Below are 25,991 nucleotides of genomic sequence, written 5' to 3'. Positions count from 1 at the left end.
CTTCCCTGACACCCAACCCTAGGCAGATGCTTCCTCTTTGTGGTCCTATCATGCCCTCACGTTCCCTGTCACAATGCCTCTCCTTTCAGGGTAGTCAAGTGTTAGCATCCCTGCAGGAGACAGAGTCCATAACTGTTTCTTTCAGTGCTCTATCCAAGTTGACGTATAGTGGGTACTTGATACATGCCTGGTGAATGAACCATTGAATGAATGTCTATGAGACAATTTCCGAAATCTGCCTCCTCCTCTTCACTCTGTGCTAATGATGACATTGCACTGAGTAACCCACAACCTACCCCTGCAGACAGCCTCAACTCTTCCTCTCCCCCAACTTCCAGTCTAGCACATCCATTCCATTTCTAAGCACTGTAACTTCTCTCTATAATGTCCTCTGGTCTGCCCTCTTCTGTTCATTTTCACTAACAGAGGCTGTTCCCATCTCTTGTCAGCATTGTTGCAAAGCTGCTTTTGCTGGTTGCCACCTTTTTAAAAAATTTTATCTATTTATTTACTTATTTTAATTTTTAAAAGGCTTATTTATTTATTTGAAAGTCAGAGTTACACAGAGAGAGAAGAGGCAGAGAAAGAGAGAGAGTCTTCCATCTGATGGTTCACTCCCCAGTTGGCTGCAACGGCCAGAGCTGCCAGGAGCTCCTGAAACCAGGAGCCAGGAGCTTCTTCTGGGTCTCCCACATGGGTGCAGGGGCCCAAGGACTTGGGCCATCTTCCATTGCTTTCCCAGGGCACAGCAGAGAGCTGGATCAGAAGTGGAGCAGCCAGGTCTTGAACCGGCACCCACATGGGATGCCAGTGCTTCAGGCCAGGGCGTTAACCTGCTGCCCCGTAGCACCGGCCATTTATTTATTTATTTACTTATTTTAGGCAGAGTTATGGATAGAGAGAGGGAAAGACAGAGAGAGAGGTCTTCCATCTGCTGGTTTGCTCCCCAGATGGCTGCAACAACCAGGAGCCAGGAGCTTCTTCTGGCTTTCCTTGCAGGTACAGGAGCTCAAGCACCTGGGCCATCCTCTACCACATTCCCAGGCCATCAGCAGGGAGCTGGATTGGAACTCCAACCAGTGCCCCTAAGTGGTGCCAGTACCGCAGGCAGATGCTTAATTTGGTACACCACAGTGCCAGCCCCTGGTTGCCCCCTTTCTTCAATTGTGTCCCCTCAACTCATCCTTTGTGCTGGTGCCAGTCTCATCTTTCTTGAAACATAGATCCAATCATGGCATTCTTATTATTATGATCCTTTTGTGGCTTCTCTTAAGTTCCAAAATCCTTAGAAAGGCATGGAAAGCCCTTCCAAGATGTGGCCCCTGAGTGTTCATAAATGTTACACATATTCCAAGGCATTCAACTCATATTTATCATATCTTAACTATTACAGTAACTATCAAGATGAATAGAATGTACTTGTTTATTGTTCCCTCAAAGGGTCTGTGAACAAGAACACTGGCATTTACCTCTGTGTTCCCCAGCACCCAACACATAGCAGGTACCCTCAAATATTTGTTGAATTGAACTCATTGAGGCAGGGGAGGAAGAAATAGGCTATTTGGTTTAACTTGCATGTATTTGCTCTTATTTATTCAGTGATAATGTTGGGTGTTATTATATCATAACATCATTTGAAGACTGCAAACTGTACCTCTTTTTTTTTACTCTCCACAGTAAGTAGATGAAATATAAGACTCATTCATTCTTTCAGTTTTTCCTTCTTCCAGACCTGATTATTGAGTACCTGAGTGTGTCTAGCACAGTTTCAGGAGCTAAGAAGATAATGGAAAGAGAACTAAACAGAACAGTGACATCAGGCTGGTCATTCAGATGCAGTGGTCAGGGAAGGCTTCAAGAGGGAGAACTATTCAAACATGGAGAACAGGGAAAACATTTCAAACTGAGGGAACAGCAAGGGCAACTACTGTCAGAGGGATGAGTTAGACATTTGAGAAATAGGCAGAAGACAGGTGGTGAGCAAGAGGGAAGGTGAGAGACTTGAGGTTGGAGAGGTAGGCTGACCCACTTTTAACTCATTGGCCAATTGTGTCAGTTTCAGTTAATCTGTGTGAGACTAAAACTCCCGGAATATTAGTAACTTAAACATAATGGAATTTATTTTCTTTTGTGTAAACAGTGTTTGGAAGTAAAGCATCCTTGGGCTGGTATATGGCTTTTTTTTTTTTTTTTTGACCGGTAGAGTTCTAGACAGTGAGACAGAGAGACAGAGAGAAAGGTCTTCCTTCTGTTGGTTCACTCCCCAAATGGCCGCCACGGCCAGCACTGCACCGATCTGAAGCCAGGAGCCAGGTGCTTCTTCCTGATCCACTGTCATCCTGGGCCACAGCAGAGAGCTGGACCGGAAGAGGAGCAATAGAGACTAGAACCGGCGCCCATATGTGATGCTGGTGTCGTAGGTGGAGGATTAACCTAGTGTGCCACGGTGCCAGCCCCTGGTATATGGCTTTAAGGTCATGAGGTTTTCCCTCATCAACCACCCCAAAGTGTTTTTGCCTACTCTAGAATGTGGTCCCTATCTTATAGTCTAAGATATTTGTTAGAGCTCCAGCCATCACATTTACATTCCAGGAAGCAGGATGGAGAAGAAGGCAAAGCACAGCATGTCTTCTCCACTTAAGGAAATCCCTGAAAGTATCCCATGGCATTTCCTTTTACAACTTCTAGGCCTAAACTGAGTCAGATGGCCACAATGTGTTTAAGAGAAGATAAGTGAAGACAGAAATTGTAATATTTAGTTGAGAAAAAAAAAAGTGAGGAGAATACTCAGTAATGTACTATACTAAAAATCAGTGTTCAGTTGCTAAAAGAGAAAATGGATACAGGTAGTTCATGAAAAATCTGTGGTGCAACAAGGTAAGACGTTTGGGTTTTGTGGAATAGAGGAGGGTTTTAAACAGACGAGTTGCATGATCAGACATACATTTAAGTTTTACTTTTAAGATTTATCTATTTGAAAAGCTGATGGCCCAAGTACTTGTGAGAGATCTGGATGGAGTTCCTAACTCCTGGATTTGGGCTGACCCAGCCACAGCTGTTAGGGACATTTGGGGAGTGAACCAATGGATGGAAGAGCTCTCTTTCTCTCTCTTTCCACATCACTCTGCTTTTCCCTGGGGACAGAGTATCTTCCTGGAAGGAAGCAAAGAGCAGGTTTCAGGCAGTCTTCAACCTTAGCTGACGTATTTCAGCTACTGGTGGCTACAAATGTAGTGCTTGCTTTCTAGGTCTCATGTAGATTGTGGGTCCCTGGCTTCCTGATTATAATAATGTCTTTTATTTGTCTAGGTGTTTGTACCTTCATTATCTTATTTGATGTTTAAAATAATGACATGTACTAAGTAGTATGAGTTTCTTATTCACATTTTACAGACTGGGAAACTAAGGCTCAGAAATTTAATGTACAATAACTTTGTGTAACAGATCGAGACTCTTATCTCCTCCAGACCTCCTGTCAGTTCAACACAACCTCTCAATTTTTGAAGATAACATCTCTCTGAAACATAGCTACCCTAACTCTCTCTAGGCTTCTGCCTAATTAGTCTTCTAACTAACAGATAATAAGTTGCAATGAACGAAGAGGTATAGCAATGGTAACTGAGAGGTTTTGGATTGAGATTTGTAAAAGATTTTATATTAAATATCTTTATATTTGTGAAATATGTTGATAATCAATAGCTAATTAGTTCTAAGATAATTAAGCTTATTGGACTATCTGGATCAAAAAGGAAATACATGATCTTATTAGAAATAGGATGCTCATTTTTAAATAACTGTGAAAGGAATCCTACATTGTTACTCCCTAGAGGTCAATAACAGTTCTGGAAATGAAGTTAGAAGTTTATGGAAAGAGCCACCACTTGTCAGTACTTGTATACTGAAGATAGCACGCAAGGTCCTTTGCACATGGTCCTTCAGTTGACATTCACAAGCACTGTGTGTGGGAGTGATAGCTCTATCTTTAGAATATAGATGAGGACACAGAGGCTCAGAGAAGGTAAATGACTTGCCCACTTGCTAATCACTGATGGAGCCAGAATTGGATCTGTGTTGCTCCAAAACCTGTGTCCAGCTTTTTGTTAATACTTTTTGAGCTTTCCTTAAGAAACTGGCACTAAGTTAATCAATTTACATACATTTTCTCATTTAAGTCTCATAACTACTCTAGAAGGTAGATACCATCATTATCCTTACTGCACAGTTGAGGAAAGAAAAGCCATAAGGAACTTTTCCCAGGACACATGAGCACTGGTGAGCAGCAGAGCTTTAGTTTAGTCCCCTTGTCTTACTCTAGAACTCAAATTAGTAACTGCTATGCCACTCTGCTTTCCACACTTTCCTAAAAAGACTGCAAAATTTAAAATCACCCAGAGGCTAGTATTTTCTCAATAAGCAGGTTGTATTCATATGATGTTACAGGAGGTATTTTGTTCTTACCACTTCTAGGTACAGTGCTAGGAATTGACATACCCTTTGTCACAAGAACAGATGGAATTGTAGAGAAGTCGTGGAAGTATCTTTAGGGAAGGACACTTGGCAAGTTGATGGGCACAGCCTTAAATCACATTACAGCTGCTTCTTTCTCTGTCAGTGCTGCTATTTCTTTTATCCACAACTTGTTTAAGATGGTGTTGACCACTAGCTACTGTATATTGTCTTTTTCCTCATCTCCAGATTCTAGCATTAACAAAAAAGGATGTGAAGTCAAGAATCTCTTAAATTTAATGTGAAATATATAAAAAATCTTCAAAACGTTGATGGGAAATGTATATTATGAACAAAATATGCAGGGGCTTACAGTTTTTCTGCACCAAAATAAACTTGTCATTTAACTCCATTTTTCCATTAACTCTTTGAAATGTCTTCATATTCTGAAAAATGTTGAGGAGCAAATGTATGCTTTTACGGCACAAAATGTACCTCTGTACACAGTGCTACAAATGTACATAAATGCCATATAAATTCACCAGAGAAGAACTGACTTTGTACATGAGATTCCTCGGCTACCTCAGGAAGGGGTTTCCTTTTGTTCAAGTCATCTCAGTGTTTATGTGCTGCATTTTCTGGGCTGAGCTAAGACGAGAAATCGCCAACTTCTGATGATGTATATCAAACTTGGAAGCTGTTGCTATTGGGAAAGAACTTCCTTTTCTTCTGAGTAAGAATGTGGTGCTTTGGACAAGATGTCCATTCTCTTCCCTAAAAGGAATATTGTCTCTTGTCATTAGAACCAAAACATGAAACAAAAGCAGCTACTTTCTCAATTACTAAAACACAAAACAAAACAACCTATAATCTTCTGGGTCAAATCCCAGTGTACAAAGAATATTTTAGCATCATAATCTCTGAATTTATGACTTGTAAAATATCAAGTTTGGCACCAATAAAAAATGAGCTAAAAAAAATCCCTTGTTTAGAACAAAAGCATTAAATATAATCAACTATCTCCCTGCTAATGTACTTAGGGAAGCAGTGGCAGATGGCTCAAGTACTTGAGGGCTTGCCACTCCTCTGGGAGACCTGGATAAAAATCCTGGCTCCTGGCTTCCACCTGGCCCAATATCTGGCTGTTGCAGCCATTGGGGAGTGAACCAACAGATGGAAGATATCTCTTTCTCTTTCTCACTGTTGCTCTACCTTTCAAAGAATAATCTTAAGAAACATTCAATTAAAGAAAGATAAACTTACTCTAATGTGGGGATAAAGAATATAAGGTGTAGGGTTTGATGCCTACATCATATGACATGTCTTTCACTTACTGATTGTGTAATCTTGGGCAAGTTACTTTAAATGGGTTTCAGGTTCTTTATTTATAAAATTATACTTATTTTTATGGGTTTATTGAAAGGATGAAATGAGATAATGCCTATAAAGCACTCAGCATAGGGCTAGGCCCAATAAGAGTTCAATCAACAAAAGCTATTGAAATGCCATAATTTTTATAAGGTATGAAATGCAACTTAAATTTCTGTCAGTCACTTAGAGCATATCTATATCTGTATTTCTATTTACCTTTCATTCATGCATTTTGTTGCCACCATCTGGCAATATTTATCTTTTCTGAAAGTCAGGCGACCTCAGACACTTGCTGCTCCTCCCTGGACTTCCTTATGTCTGGCTTTCTAGCTCTATAGGCTGTACGCCCGAGGCAGTCATACAGTTCTTGTTATCTGCCTTTGGTTAGGACAAGGACTGGGCATTAGGCAACAGTGATATATTTTTGCTGATTTCAGGCTTTTCCTTTCATTTGTGAATGACAAAGAAACACAATTAGCAAGGGATACATTAGCCCCACTGGGTGAGTCTCAAAAGGTCTCCCTCTCTTACTTTGATTGCTTTGCTTGCTGTCATATGTTAAATGTTTCAGAAGTTCTTCAGTTTAGGGATAGCATTAGCCAGAACCTGGGGAGGGTACAGGATTCATGTATATCTCTTGTGTATTAGAGTGTGATCTATGTTGTTCAGTAGTAGTGATTCTATTACAATGTGTTGTAGTACTAACAGTAATATAAATGGTAATAATAGTAGCTAACATTGATGGTACCAGGCATGGTTATAAGCACTTTCCACATATTAACTCATTTAATCCTCACTATATTATTATTATTCCCATTTTACAGTAGTGAAAGCAGGCCCAGGTGATCAAGGAACTTGTCCAATTCCAGAGAGTTTCAAAACTTTCATCCAGTCTCTATCTTCTTACTTCTACATTATTATAATTTTTATATTAATTTTTAGAGAATACTTTAAATGATCACTTCTTCAAGTTCTCAGTGTAGGAGTTTTCCCTGGGGATGGAAAGGGAAAGTGTAATAAGCTCCCCTCGCATGGAGCTCATCTGGTCTAAGGCAGGACCTGTGGATCACTGGTGCTTTAGCACAGATGTTCAGGGTCCTCAGAGGTTGTTAAAAGGGGTTCTGCTTTACAAGGCTCAGGCAACGAACAGGGCTAGAAATGGGAATATTCTGCTTCTGGGTTCTGTGGCTTTTTTTTGAGTGGGATATTTTATTCATTTCCAAGCCAAGAACAGATTGTGTGTGTGTATGTGTTTAAGAATGGTTAAAGTTCAGGGGTCAGAGATGAGGGAGAGAGACTAGAAATGACCAGATTAATCATTTTAATCCCTGAGCCTCCACATCGTTTAAAAAAAAATATTTGAGTATAAAACCCGTGAGGAGCCCCCATCAGCATCCTGAACCGACCCACGGCCAAAACTCCTCTTCAATGCTGTGGTCACCAGCTTCTTCCATTGTCCTGGAACCAGTTCCCTTCTGGATAATTTTCACTTGGAACAAAGCCTTTGTCAACAGGAGAGTCTTTACTTGAAATAAACCTTCACGGAGGTCAGTCAAGTGGACCAAGAGGGTGAGGGCGTGCTGTCAGGGGCACAGTGGTGAGAGCAGAATATGCTGTCCAGTGGAGACCAAGACTTTTACACGGAGAGGGCCAGCCTGGCTGCTCTGGTGGCCAAGTGACTTGTGACTGTTGTAGCCTTGGTGTGCTGGGCTGGAGCGCCAGGCTCCCCAGTGTGACCCGCACTAAGGCTGGAAGGTTGCCTGCACTTCACATGCTGAAGGAGCCCGGGAAGGTAGAGATCCGGAAGAAGGGGAACCGGAAAGATGCTGTGCCTCGAGGGGACAATGGAACCAGTCCACCAGTCTGGGAGGAAGCGGAGAGGATGCACCCGCTTTGCCACGGGTGGCAGTGGAGTGCAAGCTCCGAGAGGGATGAGCTAATGCTGTACACGATGACAAGCAGGAAGCTCCTGCAGGGGCAGGGTTGGCCCTTTAGTGCTTTGGGGCGGTGCGCCGGGTTAATAGGAGATCGGCACGGTAGCCAGTGTAAAGGTGTCCACGTCCGCCACAGCGAGCACACCCACGGCTGTCAGGGGTGCTGGTCATTGCGCGGGGTCATTGAGGGAACGCCTTGCGCTCGTGGCTGCGTGCAGGCGGCTCTACAAGCACTGCAGGGCATCCAGACTCGCCCCTGGGCCTTGCAGCTCGCCGACCGAGGGACATTGGCCCTTGGCCACCGGCCAAGTCAGGCCGGGGCCACGGGGTAGAGGAAGGGCCGCGGAGGTGGCGCGAGGGTGCCTCAGATACCACCGCAGCCGCGGCCACTCCCTTAGACTTTGGCCTCGCGAAGACTGGGGGCGCTGTGCCTCCGCCTCATAAAAAGCGCAGGGCAGGGCCGGCGCGCCAAGCCGGGGAGGCTGTGCCGGGCCCCTGGAGTACGCGCCAGCCCGCGCCCCAACCTGTTGCTGCGGCTGTGGCTGCGCTGCGGGCGCGCCCGGGTCCCGCTGGCCGACGGCCGCCGCGATGGGCCGCTACTCTGGCAAGACGTGCCGGCTACTCTTTATGCTCGTGCTCACCGTGGGCTTCTTTGTGGCCGAGCTGGTGTCGGGCTACCTGGGCAACTCCATCGCGCTGCTGTCCGACTCCTTCAACATGCTCTCCGACTTGATCTCGCTGTGTGTGGGCCTGGGCTCCGGCTACATCGCCCGGCGCCAGCGCCGGGGCCTCGGCGCCACTTACGGCTACGCGCGCGCCGAGGTGGTGGGCGCGCTGAGCAACGCCGTCTTCCTCACCGCGCTCTGCTTCACCATCTTCGTGGAGGCCGTGCTGCGCCTCGCCCGGCCCGAGCGTATCGATGACCCAAAGCTGGTGCTCATCGTCGGCGCCCTGGGACTGGCGGTCAACGTGGTGGGGCTGCTCATCTTCCAGGACTGCGCCTCCTGGTTCGCCTGCTGCGTCCGGAGGCGCCGGGGCCGCCCGCGGCCGCCGCTAGCCGAGGGTGTCACTCGCGATGCTTTAGGGGGGCCCCAGGGCGCCGAGGGCCCACGACACGCGGCGACCCCAACAGCCCCCAGCTTGGACTCGGCTCTGACTCTCCGGGGGGCCTCGGTCGACAGGAAGCAGGAGAAAGGGGCGACCGTGTTCTCCAACGTAGCAGGTGCCTTTCGGCTGCATCCTTGGGACCGCTATCCCCTTGCTTCCTCCCTCCTCCCACAGCCTGGTCCATTCCTCTTCACTCCACACCCTTCCTCCCCAGCTCACCCCCGCCCCTTTCACCCCCGCCCGGGCCGTGCCCCGTGTTTTTTTTTTTTTTTCTTTTTTTTCCCCATCTATTTCATTTGCAAGATGCTTTCCCTTTTTCCGGCTCACTGAACCTATTTCTTACGATTTTCCTTTTTTCCCTCCTCGTTCCCCAGCTCTCCCAGGCTCTGTCCCTTCCTGTCTCTCTGTGTGACATTGATTTTCTTGGAGCGCAGCCTTATTATTGGGCAACAGAGAGCAGCCCCTAGCCTCCCCTGCCCCCCACTTATTAGTTGCTCTCTGGACTTTTGCTTCTCTCCCTCCCCCCTTGCCCATCCTCTGTAGCCTTGGGTTTGACCGGTTTTGAGGGTGAGGGTGGACTCCCATTTGCCTTTTTGATGTTCTAATTTGAAAGGTAGTGTGAATGGAGTTCAAAGGTGGGTCTCAAGGCCTGGGGAGTGTGTGTGTGTGCAGGGTAAGGCCCCCCCCATTAACTAGGAGGCATTTAAAATAACCGCACTTCATCTTGAGTTCATTGGTTCTTTTTGTTTGTAGAACTTATACACAACACAAGGTTTCTTCTTTGAATGCAGGTGATGGCCTGAATACCCAGAATGAGCCTGAGGAGACTGTGAAAAAGGAAAAAAAGTCCGAAGCCCTGAATATCAGAGGTAGGATTCACTTTGGACCAACGTGACATGCTCTTCAGTGCAGTGCTGGAGTCTTATTATTATTATTTTTTCTCTGCAAAAGGCAATGGTGGGTTTGAAAGCAGGCCAGTTACATGCACAGACTATGACCTTAGTCTCTTGCCTAATCACTGTATTGATTCAGGAGAAACTAACTGGTAATGATTTATCTTTGCTCCATGTAGACCTACGCTCATGCTGCGGGCACCAGAGACCAGATATCAGTGCTGGGTTACTACTTTACTTGATTTTGTCCAAACACAGTTTTGCAAACATTCAGTGCAGCCTATTTTAATTGAGTGTGAGTTTGATAAAGGTGGGAAAAGTATAGGTGGGCTGCTGCCTGAAGTTCTGCCCTTTGTGGGCAACTGCTTTAGAAAGCAGATCGCCCAGTCTGCAGAGGAAAAACCTGGTGAGAACTCTTGTGAACAAAAATAATTTCTTGATTTTCATTACTGTTTCTCTTATTTTAATGGGAATAAAGAAAAAAAGAGTTTTAAGAAGCATACTCTATCTTCTAGTGTAAATACAGTGAAAAACACAATCCAAAATTTTCATCAGTGTGTTTTGTAGATTCAAGCATGAACATATGAACAATTTAACATCAGAGCATCAGGAAGACAGTTAGCTCTTTTAATTTCAGTATAAACATAAATAGATGAATAGTAATCCTGACATAACTTGGAAATAAGTCCTCTTTGATGAAATATTTCTTTATAATTCTTGTTTTTTTTTTTTTTTCCATTTAGAAAGCTCTCATTTTTTAAAATAACCACTTATATATGCCAGGTTATTTAGTCAACAAATTCAACATCTTTGATGATTTTTTTTCAAGTACTGGGATATTTATCAATTTTTAACTCATGTCAAATGACTAATTCATATTATATGCCAGATTTTTTTGTTTTGTTTTTAGTTTTGCTTGGTTTTTGTCTAAGCTCAGTGAAGGCCAAGTGCAGAGGTTTCCTGACTTTGCAAAGCTACCTTGTGAGGACTGTGAGTAATCAGGTGACTAGGTTGTCTACTGAGTGGTGATCTTTGTCTTGCAAATAATCTGCTTGATTTATCTTTCTGAATCACAGATGTGGTCACATCAGAGTCTGTTCAGAAACCTTTACTGCATCCAGAATAAGGTTTAAACACTGCAGGCATTCAAGGATGTGATGCTCTGGTGCCAACCCTCCTTTCTAGACATTTCTGCCCTTCTCTTCACCTCTTCACTGCCTTATCTCACCCCCCCCCCCCCCCCGGCACTTCACCATTTTCTAACCCACACCCCTACCCCCGCCTTTTAGTGCTCCGGTAGAGTGGGGCTAGAAGTGCTTATTTAAAGTTTTATTTATTTGTTTAGTTAGTTGAGAGACAAAGAAACAGAGAAAGAAAGGCAGAAACAGAGAGCTCCCATCTGCTGGTTTACTCCTCAGCTGTCAGGAGCTGGGAACTTAATCCAGGTGTCCCATGTGGGTGGCAGGAACCCAAGTACTTGAGCCATCACCTGCTGCTTCCCAGAGTATGCATTAGCAAGAAGCTGGAATCAAGAATTGAGCCAGGACTCAAACTCTGACACTGATATGAGTTGTGGGCATTTCAAGTGGCATCTTAACTGCTAAGCCAAACAGCTGTCCTGGTAAGAAGTACTTACACTCCATAATCAGGCAGATCTGGTGAGAATTCTGTCTTTGCCTTTTACTAGTTGGATGATGATCTCTTTGGACTTCACTGTCCTCACCTATATCATGGAGATATATTAGTACCAGCATCACTGTGTTGCAATGAGGGATTGAAAGGGTGCTTGAAGCAGCGCAGAAAACCCACTCAACACATGGGTGCCCATTATTACCATCAATCAATCCTTAGAAGATTTTCAGACATTGTTTCACACACTCTTGGGAACTAGCCATTGAGGGAGATGGGGCAGATAGTACTGTGAGCCCCGCTTCACCGATGACAATCTGGCTGCTCAGAGAAGCTGACTTTCACAAGGCCCACTGCCCATAGGAACAGTGCCAGGTTCTGAGATTCCAACTTCAGTGCCCCAGCCCCTGTGCTTGGCAGGCAGGACCTCTACTTGCAGCTCCTCGGAGTCCTCTCTGCTGGAGCACCTTCTCCCGTGACTGCTGCTTGTAATCCATCTTCCCTCCAGAGTTCTGCCCAAACTTCCCACCTCTCAGGAAGCCTTCACTGCGATTACTTATCATAGAGGACACTTTTTTCTCCTCCAGAAGGTTATTGATGCATTTATCTCAGAATCTGGGACTGTGCTCCCCAGGGGCAATGATCTTGCCTTCTTCATCTTTGTATAGGAGGTGAGAAAACACATCACATCATCAAATCTCAAGGATTTAGGGTTATCCTGTGGTTAAGAACATGGGTAAGATACCCACATCTCATATCAAAGAGCCTGGGTTTGATACCCGACTCCAACTCCTGATTCCAGTTTCCTGCTCATGTAGACCCTGGGAGGCAACAGTGATGGCTCACGTTTCTGTCACCCAAATTGGAGACCTGGATTGAGTTTCTGACTCCTGGCTTCATCCCCAACCACTGTGAACCTTTGGAGATTAGACCCAGCATATAGGCACTTCATCTATCTGTCTCTCTTCATTTCTCTCTCTGCCTTAAAACAACAACAACAACAACAACAAAACTCAATGGGCTGATGCTTTCAATGGTTTTTCAAACTAAATGTCATGACAGTTTTACTACAATCAATGTTGTAAAGTATGATCAGCATTTAGAAAATTAAGTTGAATGAAATAGAATGGACAATAATAATAATTCATATGTAGGAGCAGGTTTTGCTTTCTCATGAATCATTTGTTTTCATTTGGATGCTGGGATGCAAAGCTAAATTCTTACTGTAGATTAAGGTGAGAGCAAGTTTGAAAGCTACTATTTATTTACCTCTTTGGCGTGGGTAGTACTTCTCACAAGGAAAACCCGAAATTGGAATTTAGGATTTATATGAGGCAGGATATACAGTGCTTCTCTAGGCAGACTTCCCAGACTTCTATCCCCACTCTTAATACTTTATAGCTGTGTGATCTGGGACAAATTACTTAGGTGTTCTGTGCCTCAGTTTCCTAATTTGTAAAATGGAGAGAGTAACCATTTCATAAAGTCCTTAAAAAGAATTAACACATAAATAAGCTCAAAATAATGCCTGGTGCATACATGTTGGCTAGTATTATAACTATTATTATTATTATTAGATCAAAAAATGAGTTATTCCATGTCATACAAATTATGACTTGACCAGACAATACTGTCTTATTGAGAACCTACGTTGTGTGCCTCCAGTGCTATAAAACAAGGAAATACAGAGTATGATCCTGACCCTCATGTTACTTTTGTATCAGTGGAGGAAAGGAGGCTAACATGCATGCAATGGGATAACAGACTGTCTCAGGTTGTGAAAATGCTGTCAAGGGTTTGTAGGCAAAATGAAGTTTTCCTGTCTGTATGGTAGCATTTTGTGATGTCCTGAAGAAAGTGAATTCCTGCTGCAGGAACAAGATGTGTAGGACCACTTTGGGGAAAGTTTTGTTTCCTCCCTCTGACTCAGGACGGGAACTAGGGAATGAGAAAGACTCTTGGGGGTGGCCGGCGCCGCGGCTCACTAGGCTAATCCTCCGCCTTGCAGCGCCGGCACACCGGCACACCGGGTTCTAGTCCCGGTCAGGGCACCGATCCTGTCCCGGTTGCCCCTCTTCCAGGCCAGCTCTCTGCCATGGCCAGGGAGTGCAGTGGAGGATGGCTCAAGTCCTTGGGCCCTGCACCCCATGGGAGACCAGGAGAAGCACCTGGCTCCTGCCATCGGATCAGCGCGGTGCGCCGGCCGCAGCGCGCCTACCGCGGCGGCCATTGGAGGGTGAACCAACGGCAAAAGGAAGACCTTTCTCTCTGTCTCTCTCTCACTGTCCACTCTGCCTGTCAATATATATATATATATATATATATATATATATATATATATGAAAGACTCTTGGGGTTTGGGTGGGGAGAATGAGGCATAGAATTAGAAAATGGAAAGGTTTATTGTAAATGTTGAATTAGGATCCTGTTAGCCTTAGTAAATACTCAGCCAAAAGGAAATGCAGATTTTTTTTATTCCTGTGTATTTTGGGGGGACATTGTCATGAATTACATTTAGTGTATGTACAGAAGCTGTTTTGCCTATGATGTTATTCAGAATTCTGCATGTGCTACCAAGAGGAGGAATTAACCCAAAATACCCTGCAAGGGATACTGTTTAGTCTGGGCCATGAGTGACTTGTTAGTAATTTGGATTATTATTAATTCTGTGGAGTGGGTCTGTGAGATACATGCAGAGACAAAGAAGACCTTTCTTTTTTTCCCAAAGAAACCTTTTATTTAAGGAATACAAACTTCATGCATTTCATAAATACAACTTTAGGAATACAGTGATTCTTCCCACCGTACCCACCCTCTCACCCACACTCCCATCCCTCTTCCTCCTCCCTCTAGTAATCCAACTCTTAATTTTTACTAAGATCTATTTTAAATTAACTTTATACACAGCAGATTAACTCTATATTAAGAGTTCAACAAATTGTATGAAAGAAAAAAAAAACTGTTCCTCAACAGTCGAGACAAGGCTGTTCAAAGTCATTGCATCTTGAAGTTGATTTCACTTTTTCTTTAAAATAATTCTTTTTTTTTTTGAGAAACTTAATTAACTTTAAAGAATAACCCAAGAATAATTGATACATCTTTTGTGAGCACTTAGACATAAATAAAACTTATGAGACATAAGAATATCCTTCACTTAAAACACTAAAATGAAGTAAATCTTTAAGAACAGGTTTTACTATTAACTCTTATAATGCAACTCTGAGGACAGAGGTCCTGCATGGGAAGTAAGTACACAGTGACTCCTGTTGTTAATTTAACAATTAACACTCTTATGTATGTTAGTGATCACTCGAGGCTCTTGACATAAGATGCCTAGGTTATGGAAACCTTTTGAATCCACAAACTCTTTCAGTATTTAGACAAGGCCATAAGCAAAGTAGAAGTTCTCTCCTCCCTTCAGAGAAAAGTGCATCCTTCTTTGATGTCCACTTCTTTCCACTGGGATCTCACCCACAGAGGTCCTTCATGTAGGACACTTTTTGCCACAATGAGGAGACCTTTCTTTCTTTTTTTTTTTTTTAAAGATTTATTTATTTATTTGAAAGTCAGAGTTACACAGAGAAAGGAGAGGCAGAGAGAGAGAGAGAGAGAGAGAGAGAGATAGGTCTTCCATTCGCTGGTTCACTCCCCAGTTGGCTGCAATGGCCAGAGCTGCGCCCATCTGAAGCCAGAAGCCAGGAGCCAGGAGCCAGGAGCTTCTTCTGGGTCTCCCATTCAGGTGCAGGGGCTCAAGGACTTGGGCCATCTTCTACTGCTTTCCCAGGCCATAGCAGAGAGCTGGATTGGAAATGGAGCAGCCAGGACTAGAACCAGCGCCCATATGGGATGCTTCAGGCCAGGGCATTAACCCACTGCGCCACAGCACCAGTCCCGAGACCTTTCTTAATTTGACACTTTCTCCTAGAGCAGTGCTTTGGGAACTGCTCTACGCAAGCCAGTCACCTGGGGGGCTTAAAGTGCAGATTCAGTAGACCTAAAGGGGAGCCTGAGAATTTGTATTTCAAGTTCCTGCATGATGCTGATGCTACTGTAAACACTGTTTTGAACAGCAAGATTCTGATTTGCTTTCTGTAAAATACTTTGTATTTATATTTTATAATCTTTCTGACCACCTAATTTACCAAATTCTAGCTTATCTATCAGTTATTTAGATAGCCAGATCTTCTTTGCTAGGATTCCATGTTTTCTTTATCTTAATATCATCAGAAACAATTCCCTTAATTAAAAGAATTCATTATTTTTATTATTATATGCAGGTTTTAAATCTCATTTTGTTGTAACAAATGGCTCTGTATGCAGTGAAAACTTTGCAGAGTCCCTGTGCTTGAGGCTCTCATAAATCAAATGCCATTGAAATGTGCACAGGCTTAGTGAAAAGTAGGCAAAGGCCTATAGGAATGGAGAAAATACTATTTTTTCATTTGGATCCATTGTGCTATTTAAAAAGAAAACAAGTAGCAACAGGTATTCATATATGTGGAAATCTGAGTCACTGAGTATAGGGACTCCCAGACCTGGGTATGTGCTTTAGCGGTCTTTCTTTCTTCTTGGCAGGTGTTCTTTTGCACGTGATGGGAGATGCCCTAGGGTCTGTGATTGTGGTCATCACAGCCATCATATTCTATGTACGTCCCCTGCAACCTGAGGTCCCGTGTAACTGGCAGTGCTACATTGATCCCAGCCTGACTGTTGTCATGGTCATCATCATTTTGTCATCTGCCTTCCCATTGATCAAGGAGACCGCTGCCATTCTGCTGCAGATGGTCCCCAAAGGAGTGAACATGGAGGAGCTGAGTAAGTAGATTGGAACTATTCAGCTAGAACCACTGTCGAGTTAATGCCATTCAGGCCAAAAGGCCAGCATTATTTCAGAGCAGTGTTTGATTTAGGTATTCTGAAGTACTTTAAAAACCACTGGATGATACAGACCTCCACTATATGTTTTGTTGCCTAGTAAGATGACTCATAGCTCCAAGAACCAAAGACCCTTTGCAACTCATGATTCTTTGACTCATTTGCAATTTAAAAAAATGTTCAAGTTGTTATTTGAAAGGAGACAGAGAGTGAGTGAACTCCTGTCTTGGTTCACTTCCCAATGCCTGCAACATCAGGGACATTGCAAAGTAGAAGCCAGGAGCCAGCAACTCCATCCAGGTCTCCCATGTGGTTTGCAGAAACTCAACTTTTGAGCCTTCATCACTTCCTCCCAAGGTCTTCATCAGCAGGATGCTGGAGTCAGGTGCTGCAGCCTGGAATTAAAGCCAGATACTCTAATATGGGATGCAGTGTCTTAACTGCTAGGCTAAACATCTGCCCACCTTCATCTGCAAATATTTGAGAATATAATTCTTGGGCAGTGCCTATTCCTGGGCTATTTCCCTGAATGTCTAAGATTTATTTTGACTCAAAGAAGACCACTTCTGTTGAGAGCCTGAATTTTCTTTTTTTTTCTTTTCTGAAGACATGAATCATTAATATTCTATATCCTGCTTTCTAATTATCTGAATTATATATACCCAAATTAGATTTAAATGGATCTTAATTCTTTATGTGGTGATAGTTACACTGTCTCCTAAAAAAGGGTAATTTTCCTTTCTCTCTGTCTCTCTCTCTCACTATCCACTCTGCCTGTCAAAAAAAAAAAAAAAGATAATTTTCAAGGGGATTATGCTACGTAGGACATAGCCCTGCCAGCACTGTGTTCAGTAACACACACTACTACCAATGTGAAGTCATTGCCAACAGTTGCTGCACCTGGATCTCTTGATGGTCTTTTGGGGCCTCTTCTTCTGACAACATTGATCAGTTTACTGTCTCTGAGAGTCAGTGAGATGTGGTCAACTTTCTGGCTGCTTTAAAGAAACCAGCTTCCATTTTTTGAACTCCTTTTATTTGCCCAGTGCTGCAGGCAAAGGAGGTAGGGAGAGCGCAGGAGACTTAGGAACAGGCACATAGCATTGCTTTTGTCTTCCCAGTAGCTAGGTTGTCTTCCAGGTGAGGAAACAAAATAAACATATACCAAAATATTTGTGATTTATGCTTTATATGCCTTTTAATAAAGTTACAAATAAATAAAGTTACAGACACATCACTGACCCTCCAGAGCTGCAGGTTATACATTTGTGGAATCAACCAATGTGGGTTTAAAATATTTTAGAACATTGTATCTGTACCGAACATTGATGACAATATCTTGTCATTACTCACTAAGCAATATAGTACAACAACTATTTATATAGTCGTTATTTTGTATTAGGTATTGAAATAGTCTAGAAGAGATGATTTAAAGCCTTGTATAGGTTATATGCAAATTCTATACCATTTATATAAGAAACTCCAGCAACTACAGATTTTGGAACCTAAGTGAGGTCCTAGAACCAATCTTCCAGGAATACTGGACTACTGCATTTAAAAACATTTTTAAAAATAGAAAATAATAGGCTGGAGTTGAGGCACAGCGGATTAAGCTGCCACTTACAATGCTGGCATCCTTTATCAGAGTGCTGATTCTAGTCCTGATTACTTAACTTCTGATCCAGCTCTCTGCAAATATGCCTGGGAAGGCAGCAGAAAATGGCTTGAGTACTTGGGCCTCTGCCATTGTGTGGGAAACTCTGTTGGAATTTCAGGCTCCTGGCTTTGGCTTAGACCAGCCCTGGCTATTGTACACATCTGGGGAGTGAACCAACAGTTGGAAGATTCTCTCTCTCTCTCTCTCTTTTTCTTTTTTCCCTCCTTCTCTCTCCCTCTCTCCATTGCTCTACCTTTCAAATAAGAAAATAAATCTTTAAAAAAATAGTAATAACAACAGAAACACTTTTATGGTGGCTTTTTACATGTTAGGTCCTATTTTAAATGCTTTACTCATACAAACACCTTTAACTCTTTAAATAATCCTATGAAGTACTATTATTATCAATCCTAATTTATAGATAAGGAAACTGAAGCTGAAAGGGGCCAGGTAAATTTTCTAATGCTCTGTAGGTTTTAAGTCACTAGAAAGGGATTCTAACTCTAGCTGGCTGCAGTGTCTTTGCTCATGATCACTACTCAGTACCATCTCTCCAATACGTACTCACTTTAGGAAGTATGGAGAATCCAGAAGAGTCTAAACAAGAAAACCAAAATCTCCCCTAATTCCACCACAGAAGTTCCCACTCTTAAACTTTTTTTCTGTATACGTTGTAAAAAAGAAAAAGATCTCACTATATATACAGCTTAGCTATTTGCTTTTTGACTTAAAAATATCTTATGTAGGGTAGGCATTTAGCCTAGTGGTTTAGATGTCCACATCCCATATCAAAGTGCCTGGGTTCGATGCCCAGCTTAAGCTCTGGACTTCAGCTTTCTGCTGACATAGACTCTGGGAGGCAGCAGTGGGTGGCTCAAGTGATTGAGTTCCTGTCACCCACGTGGGAGATGTGAATTTGAGATTCTGATTCTTGACTTCCACCCAGCTCTGTCCCACCCATTGTGGGCATTTGAAGAGTGAACCAGAAGATAAGAGTGTTCTCTTTTTCTCTTTTTATGTCTCCCAAATAAATCAATTGAAAATGGTCTCATATCCTTAAATATCTAACTTATTTCTTTTAGCAGCCCAATCATATACTCTAACATACTTGGTTTAACTCTTCTCTTGTGGTTTCAATTTTTTAGTAATACAAAGACAATTTCTCAAGCCATTATTGTGTGTAAATATTTGGCTATTCCCTTTAGGTTTAATTTCTACTACTGGAGTTGCTGGTAAAGTTATTTGATCCACATTGCCAAATTATCCCTTTTTAAAAAAGATATTCCAGTTTGTACTCCTACCAGTAAAAGTGTCCATCCCTTGTGTACTCAACAACCCTGAACATTTTTTCTTGTTGTTTAACTTATTTTCTTGAAGTACTTTTTATGGGTAACAGTGTGTGGAATGGGAATTCAGACAGGAGAAAAGAAATTTTGGGGAGTATACTCATATGCGTACGACTGGTTTAGCTTCCTGTTATTTTAGTGAGCATGTTTTCCTTTTGGTGAGAATACTGGAAGGAACCATACCCGTCCTGCAGTTCTGGGTTTGAATGATGGCACTCACCTTGGCTACCGATCGTTTTTCTCTATTCTAGTGAGTAAACTCTCTGCTGTGCCTGGAATCAGCAGTGTGCACGAAGTGCACATCTGGGAACTTGTAAGTGGAAAGATCATTGCCACCCTGCACATCAAGTATCAGAAAGATAAGGGTTATGAGGACACCAGCACAAACATTCGAGAAATCTTCCACAATGCAGGTATCCACAATGTGACCATCCAGTTTGAAGATGTGGATTTGAAGGATGCCTTGGAGCAGAAGGACTTACTGTTGCTCTGCAGCTCACCCTGCATCTCCAAGCACTGTGCTAAGAAGCTGTGCTGTCCCCCCGGGGCACTGCCTCTGGCCCATGTCAATGGCTGTGCTGAGCAGAATGGTGGTCCCCCTCTGGAGACGTACAGAATTAGAAGAGACCAAGCAGAAGTGGCTATTGATGTGTCTTTGGATGGCTATCTGAGCAACCACGGACAAGCTCCTAACAAAACTCAGGAGGACCAACTCTATGAAAACAGCACACATTTTTAATCTGGTACTCACATAATCGGACTCTGTAGACAAAGCACTCTGGGATCTTAACCAGCTTGGCTGTGCAAAGAGCTTTGTGGGTTGTGGGGTCAGACCAAACTCAGACTATGTGCTCTCCATGTTCCATAGAGATTGGCTGTTTGGGGTAGGAGCTTTAAGTATCTGTTAACTTTTATGTGACTGATGACTGTTTTACTCTGAGTATCTCATGCTGCTCTTTAAAAGGCAGTTTTAGGTTGAATATGACTTTTCTAAACCAAACTGCTCTAGTGTGTCTATAAAGGACATCAAAGGCTAGGACTCAATCACTGTGGATGCAGGATTCAAAATAGTTTTTGTTTTTAAACTCATTAGAACTTCTAGCTGACTCCCAAGAGAGCTTAGAGCCTAGGTACACTGTAAAAACTGAAGTGCCATGATAGGTGTATTTTCCCCATTCCTCTCGAAGATTATAAAAGAGGAAAGTTAAGTATTTCTGGCATGGCCGAAATTTTTTTTTTCTTTGATTCATTTTTGAATAAATGTAAAATTTCTACCTGTTTAGGTGGAAAATGTTCTCAGAACATTAAGGGAGGCAGCACTTAGTGGAGTGGGGGCGGAAAATTGGTGTTAGACCATCTCTTCATTTTGTGAAGTGAGAGAAAGCTAGGTGTTTACTTTCTGCTGTGAACTGAACCATAGCTGTGGGTGTTTCACAGGTTCAGATGTGTAAATATGTGTACATCTTTTTCACTTAGAAGTTTTGGACTATTTCTACTTCCTTCCAAGTGACACAAATGCTTACTTACTGTCTTTTAGAGTCCGTCTACTTGGGACTGTTTCATTGCTTTGATGATGATTTACTTATTTGTCCAAATTTCCTTTGAGTCGTCTTGTATTTGATCACATTGATCTAGATAGCATCTACCAGGGGAAAATGTGGATAGAATATATGACATTTTCTTCCAGATAAATAAGCTAGATAGGCTTCTCATTAATTAGACATATTTTAAATATTTATTATATTTGCCAACTAGTAGCTCGATGGCAAAGTTGATGTCTGAGGAAGAAAATGAAAATTTTTAGTTGCTGCTTTCAATGTGTTTTGATGAGCTTAGCATTTTCTTTTATGTCTGTAATACAGATAAGTTTATTATAATCTGATTCTGACCTATAACCAAACTACGTTAGTAGTAGAGAAGCATCTGTCATGTATTTAACACATTGTTTAGGCATCAGTATTTAAATCAAAGCAGGCTCATAGGTATAAGAACATAGGAAGTACCACCGGGGAAATGGTATCTTTGATAATTTGCAAAATTGACTGGAAACAATCTTGTCTTAGGCTGTAATATTTGAGTCCTGAACAGAATCTGCCCAGGATACATCAGAAATACTGCATTGATAACAGAGCATCCTCATTGAGCATAAGCATCACTTGAAAAATTTATCTTAGCCTTAAATATGAAGGCTGAAATACATAAGCAGCTGTGATTACTAGAATAGAAAATTCTTTATTTGAAAATCCATTATCTGAGAGCAAACTGGCCATGGATTAGGTAAATAGAAAAATGCCTAAAAATGTTCTTATGTCTTGAAATTTACTGAGCTAGGTTATATGCACTTTATAAGGTAAAACAGGGGTAAAAAGTAAGGAGGACAACATTTCAATTTTTTGTGTTAAAAGTATGGCATGTACTAACACAAACCAGAAGATTCTGGAAGAAACTCACTGTAGTCATATGTGGGCCAAGTTTTCCTGCAGAAATATTACTTGAGATGCCTTATTCTGAGCAAAAGAAGAAATCTCACCTCTTGTTCCAAACTTGAAGGTCTAATTTGATTTCACATCATTCTTCTTTTATTGAAAGGGAGAAGTTGTAATTTCAGAGTTTTTGTGCAGCTGGCTAAAGGAATGCCTTTGGTTTGCATCCACACAATGTTCTTTAATTAATCTCTTAAGTATTTTTTTTTTCTGGAAAGGAAAAGCCATTTAATTCCAATATAATTAAATCTAACCTCAGAACAGGAATCTTGATTGGTGCTTAAAAATATATTGAAAGATGGACTACAGTCCATGCAGAATGATACCTTCTTAAGACAGTTTGGCTGAGTACATTTAACAGTGTCCAAACAAGCTGAGTAAGTGCAATATTTTTGTGCATTTGCCATCCCCAGCACCATGATGCCCACTGCTAGGGTATTTTTACTTGGGTTTTACTCTCTCTTTAGTTGTCCTGCCTTTTAATTCTCCCAAGGAAGTTGTGAGAGTTCTTTTTCCCCCTTTGAATCAGCCCTGCTGATTGGGAATAGCATCTGGCCAATAGCAGATTTGAAATAAGACTGTTTTTCTTTGAGATTAGAAAAATACTGCTACCCAATTGGTATTCCTGTATGTTTAGTTTAGTTTCAGAAAACTCTTCTTTTTTTTTTTTAAACCAGTAAATAATTTTTAAAAAGTCAGTTACATCCTTCTGTGTGTCAGGTCAGGAGCAGTTTTCCTGTATGTTAATAAGGCCTTCTACCATTCCAGCACTTTCCACCGCCCACCTGCCCTTCAATTTCTATAGGAAGAGTCCTTTTGACATTATTTCAAAACCAGCTATAGGAAGTATTATGTCTGTTTCATTTTCCAACTTCCAATTTTGTTTTTGAAAATAAAAGTTGATTTTTTTTTCATATTGGGCCATTATGAATATCTACAAGGCTACCGGTCTTCTTGGTTGACAGAAAAAAAAAAATCCTTCTAACTTTTTGATAAACTATCAATTAAAAAAAACCCATTACTTGAGCAAGAATTAAAACTATCCCCCAAATACAGTGGTTTATTTTTTGGTTTATTTATTTTTTTGCCACCGACTGAGCATACAAGTATGGCAGTAGAACAGGACCCCTGAAGTTCAATAGGAATACATGCTTTGACTGTCAAGTGATTAACGGTAAATCATTGAGATGGATCTTGGATTGTAATATAAGGCAGCTGCCCTGTGTAGGTAGTGAGAGATTTTGTTGTGTGTAAACAAGGCTTTCTCAATCTTGAGAAATCTCTCTCAAGGTTTCTCACTTCTGACACTTTGAACTGGATCATTTTGACGTGAGGCAGGCTGAGTATCATGGGACGTTTAACAGTATCCTGGCTTCTATCAATATCATAGTCACAAGTGTCTCCAGGCATTGCCACACATTCCCTGGGGCAACATTACCCCTAGTGCAGAACCCCTAGCTAGAACCAACGGTAGTTTAGGGATGTTGTTGATGACAACCCCTCCACAGCCCAATAGTCCTTCTAATATTATGCATTCTGTATAAGTCATTCTATTAAAACAATATTTTTAAAGACCAGATAAAATAATGTATAAAAATTACAATTATCTCTACATAGGACATTTTGTCATTTAGAGAAAAAATAAAATTTAGAAAAAAGCCTTTCCAAATCTTGTTACACAGATAAATCATTATGATAGAGAAGGAAATGAAGGAAAAAATATTTGCTCTCACTATCCTGTAAAATGATGATCTCTTCAAGTCATGAGTAGCCCAATTTGATGAGTCCATTACTACATGAGAATGGATAATACCTGCAAAATTGTTTTTGGGGATTAAGATGTTTAGTTTTCCTTTATGTTTAAAATGGTCACTTTAAAACTTGATGATGTTTCTTGTTACTAGTTCCTGGTAAGCAGCTCATGATAGTGCTAATGACAAGTTCAGACATTAAAAAAATTCTTTATTGTTTATAACTAACTTAATCCATTGCTAAATTAGATCCATTGTCTTCAAGAGGGCACAATACATTCCCTAATCCTTAAAGATCTTTTAAGGCATTTTTGTACTCTTGCAGTTAAAGACTACAATAAAGACTATTTTAGGATGAGTATTACATGAGGATCACATGCCCTGATTTGGATTGGATTTCAAATCTAGATTAATGATCGTTGACTGTATGGCTCTTCTGTAACTCTACATTTTACCTGACAAAGAGTTGCCTTTTTGTGCTTCGGAGTGTATTTATATCTGAGAGGCCACAGGCTGGAATGAGGTTTTTGAACCTACAAACCTGTGTCCAGTGGAACCTGCATCCGACCATAATCCTCAATGAAATCTAAATGTTCTTTTGAGTTTGGAGTTGAGCTGATGCAAAGGAGTCTTTTTCTGGCACTTCTCATCTTAGGTATTTTATTCCAGACTCTTTTGTTTACAAGGAACTATCTTGAATATTTGCTAGATAATCAACCAACACCTCTCTGTAGAAAGCCAGGTCAGAGAACTTGAACCTGCTCTGAATGCTAATGAGAACAATTTGGAAAGGATGATTTTTAAGAGAAAGTTATCCCTTCCTGGAGGTCTGAAGTTATGTTACAGTATTGTGGAGTTTTGTTGCTTAAAATCCTTTTGCCTTCCAAGGTGGTTTTGCCAAAGTGTAGTAAGTGTAATCTTCACGTTTGGGGGAATTGTTAAAATTTAAGATATAAAATTAAAATAACTCATTACTGATTGCTCGTGAGTCCCCCAATGGTGTATGTGCATTTGCATACCTTTAAAAAGAAAGATGTTCCATGGTGCTGTAAATACAAACTTTTTAACAAATAAATATGACCAAGATATATTGGTGTAAATTAAATAGATAACCCAAAGTACCTGGACTCTTTTTGTGTTTGTCACTTGCTCTGCTAAATCTATTACTCAGTGACACCACTGACTGGTTTTAATGATTCAGGCAGGGACCCAAGCAGCACTTGAGCCATTTTCTGCTGGCTTCCAAATCTAGGTTACAGGAAAGTGCTCAACAGAGATTTTACTACAAAAGTGGGTATATGCTATGAAGTATATACTGTGACGTTTAAGGTTTAAACATTCTGGTTCTGGGATCTGTTTGATTTCAAATCAAACATGTTAGGTCATTGGTCTTTTGATGTGCTTTGTCAAAGAATAAAAAAGATGTTCTCAGTCCTCACTTTTGCCATCTTTAAAATGGAGAAAATAATAGGGTCTGCCTAATGAGATTGTTGTGAGGAATGAAGGAGAGAGCCCTTGTTGGAGCGCTTAGCACAGGGCCTAGGTCTATAAATGCTCTGTGAATGCTGGATATTTTTATTTTGTTTTTAATTTAAAAATTTATTGAATTTATTGAATTTATTTGAGAGGCAGAGGGGAGAAAGAGAGGGAGAGAGAGAGATCGAGATCCTGTCTACTGGCTCAGTATCCAAATGCTGGTAGTAGCCAAAGCCAAGAGCTCACTCTAGGTCTCTAAGGTGAGTGGCAGGGACCCAAGCACTCGTGCCATCAACTGCTGCTTTCCAGGTTATGCATTAGCAAGAAGCTGGAATCTGGAGTGGAGCTGGGCATTCAACCCAGGCACTCTGTCATGTGATGTGGGCATCCCGGGAGGCATCTAAACCACCAGTCCAAACACTCACCCTGAAATCTGGATCTTTTTAAGGTTTGTTTACTTATTTGAGAAGCAGAGTTACAGAGAGAAAAAGGGAGAGAGAGAGAGAGAGCGCGAGAGCGAGATCTTCCATCTGCTGGTTCATTCCCACAGGTTACCATTTTTAAAAATGATATGTATTGGCTGGCGCCACAGCTCAATAGGCTAATCCTCCACCTGCAGCACCGGCACTCCGGATTCTAGTCCTGGTTGGAGCGCCGGATTCTGTCCCGGTTGCCCCTATTCCAGTCCAGCTCTCTGCTATGGCCCGGGAGTGCAGTGGAGGATGGCCCAAGTCCTTGGGCCCTGCACCCGTATGGGAGACCAGGAGAAGCACCTGGTTTCTGGCTTTGGAGACTGAGTTTGATATTCCATTTGCTGGTTCATGTTCATGCCTCAGATGGCTGGATCAGGCAGAAGCCAGGAGACAGGAACTCCATCTGGGTCTGCCATGTAGGTGGCAGAAGTCCAAATACTTAAGCAATCATGTGCTGCCTACCAGGTATTCCTAGATAGGATGTCGGATTGGAAGTGGAGTAGCCAAGACATGAACCAGGCACTCAACGATGTGGGTATCCGAAGTGGTG

At 41.9% G+C, this 25,991-nt stretch overlaps 1 protein-coding gene across 2 annotated transcripts in view; it reads left to right on the top strand.

Moving 5' to 3' along the window:
• Window positions 1–24,908, top strand: part of SLC30A10 (solute carrier family 30 member 10) — a 46,110-nt gene extending 21,202 nt beyond the window's left edge. The window contains exons 1-4 of one of the 2 annotated variants that reach the window (XM_062210359.1): window positions 8,069–8,973; window positions 9,650–9,727; window positions 15,956–16,195; window positions 19,510–24,908. In XM_062210359.1, coding sequence (XP_062066343.1) covers window positions 8,340–8,973; window positions 9,650–9,727; window positions 15,956–16,195; window positions 19,510–19,997 — 1,440 coding nt within the window. In that variant the 5' untranslated portion in view covers window positions 8,069–8,339 and the 3' untranslated portion in view covers window positions 19,998–24,908. Of the gene's footprint in view, window positions 1–8,068; window positions 8,974–9,649; window positions 9,728–15,955; window positions 16,196–19,509 lie in introns of those variants that run through there. The other variant, XM_062210360.1, reaches the window with a different exon arrangement.
• Window positions 24,909–25,991: the final 1,083 nt, after the last annotated feature.

The sequence above is a fragment of the Lepus europaeus genome, chromosome 14, assembly GCF_033115175.1.
Source record: "Lepus europaeus isolate LE1 chromosome 14, mLepTim1.pri, whole genome shotgun sequence".
In the NCBI taxonomy this organism is placed as follows: Eukaryota; Metazoa; Chordata; class Mammalia; order Lagomorpha; family Leporidae; genus Lepus; species Lepus europaeus.
Note: the sequence above shows the minus strand (reverse complement) of the source record. Positions and strands in the feature narration are given on the sequence as shown.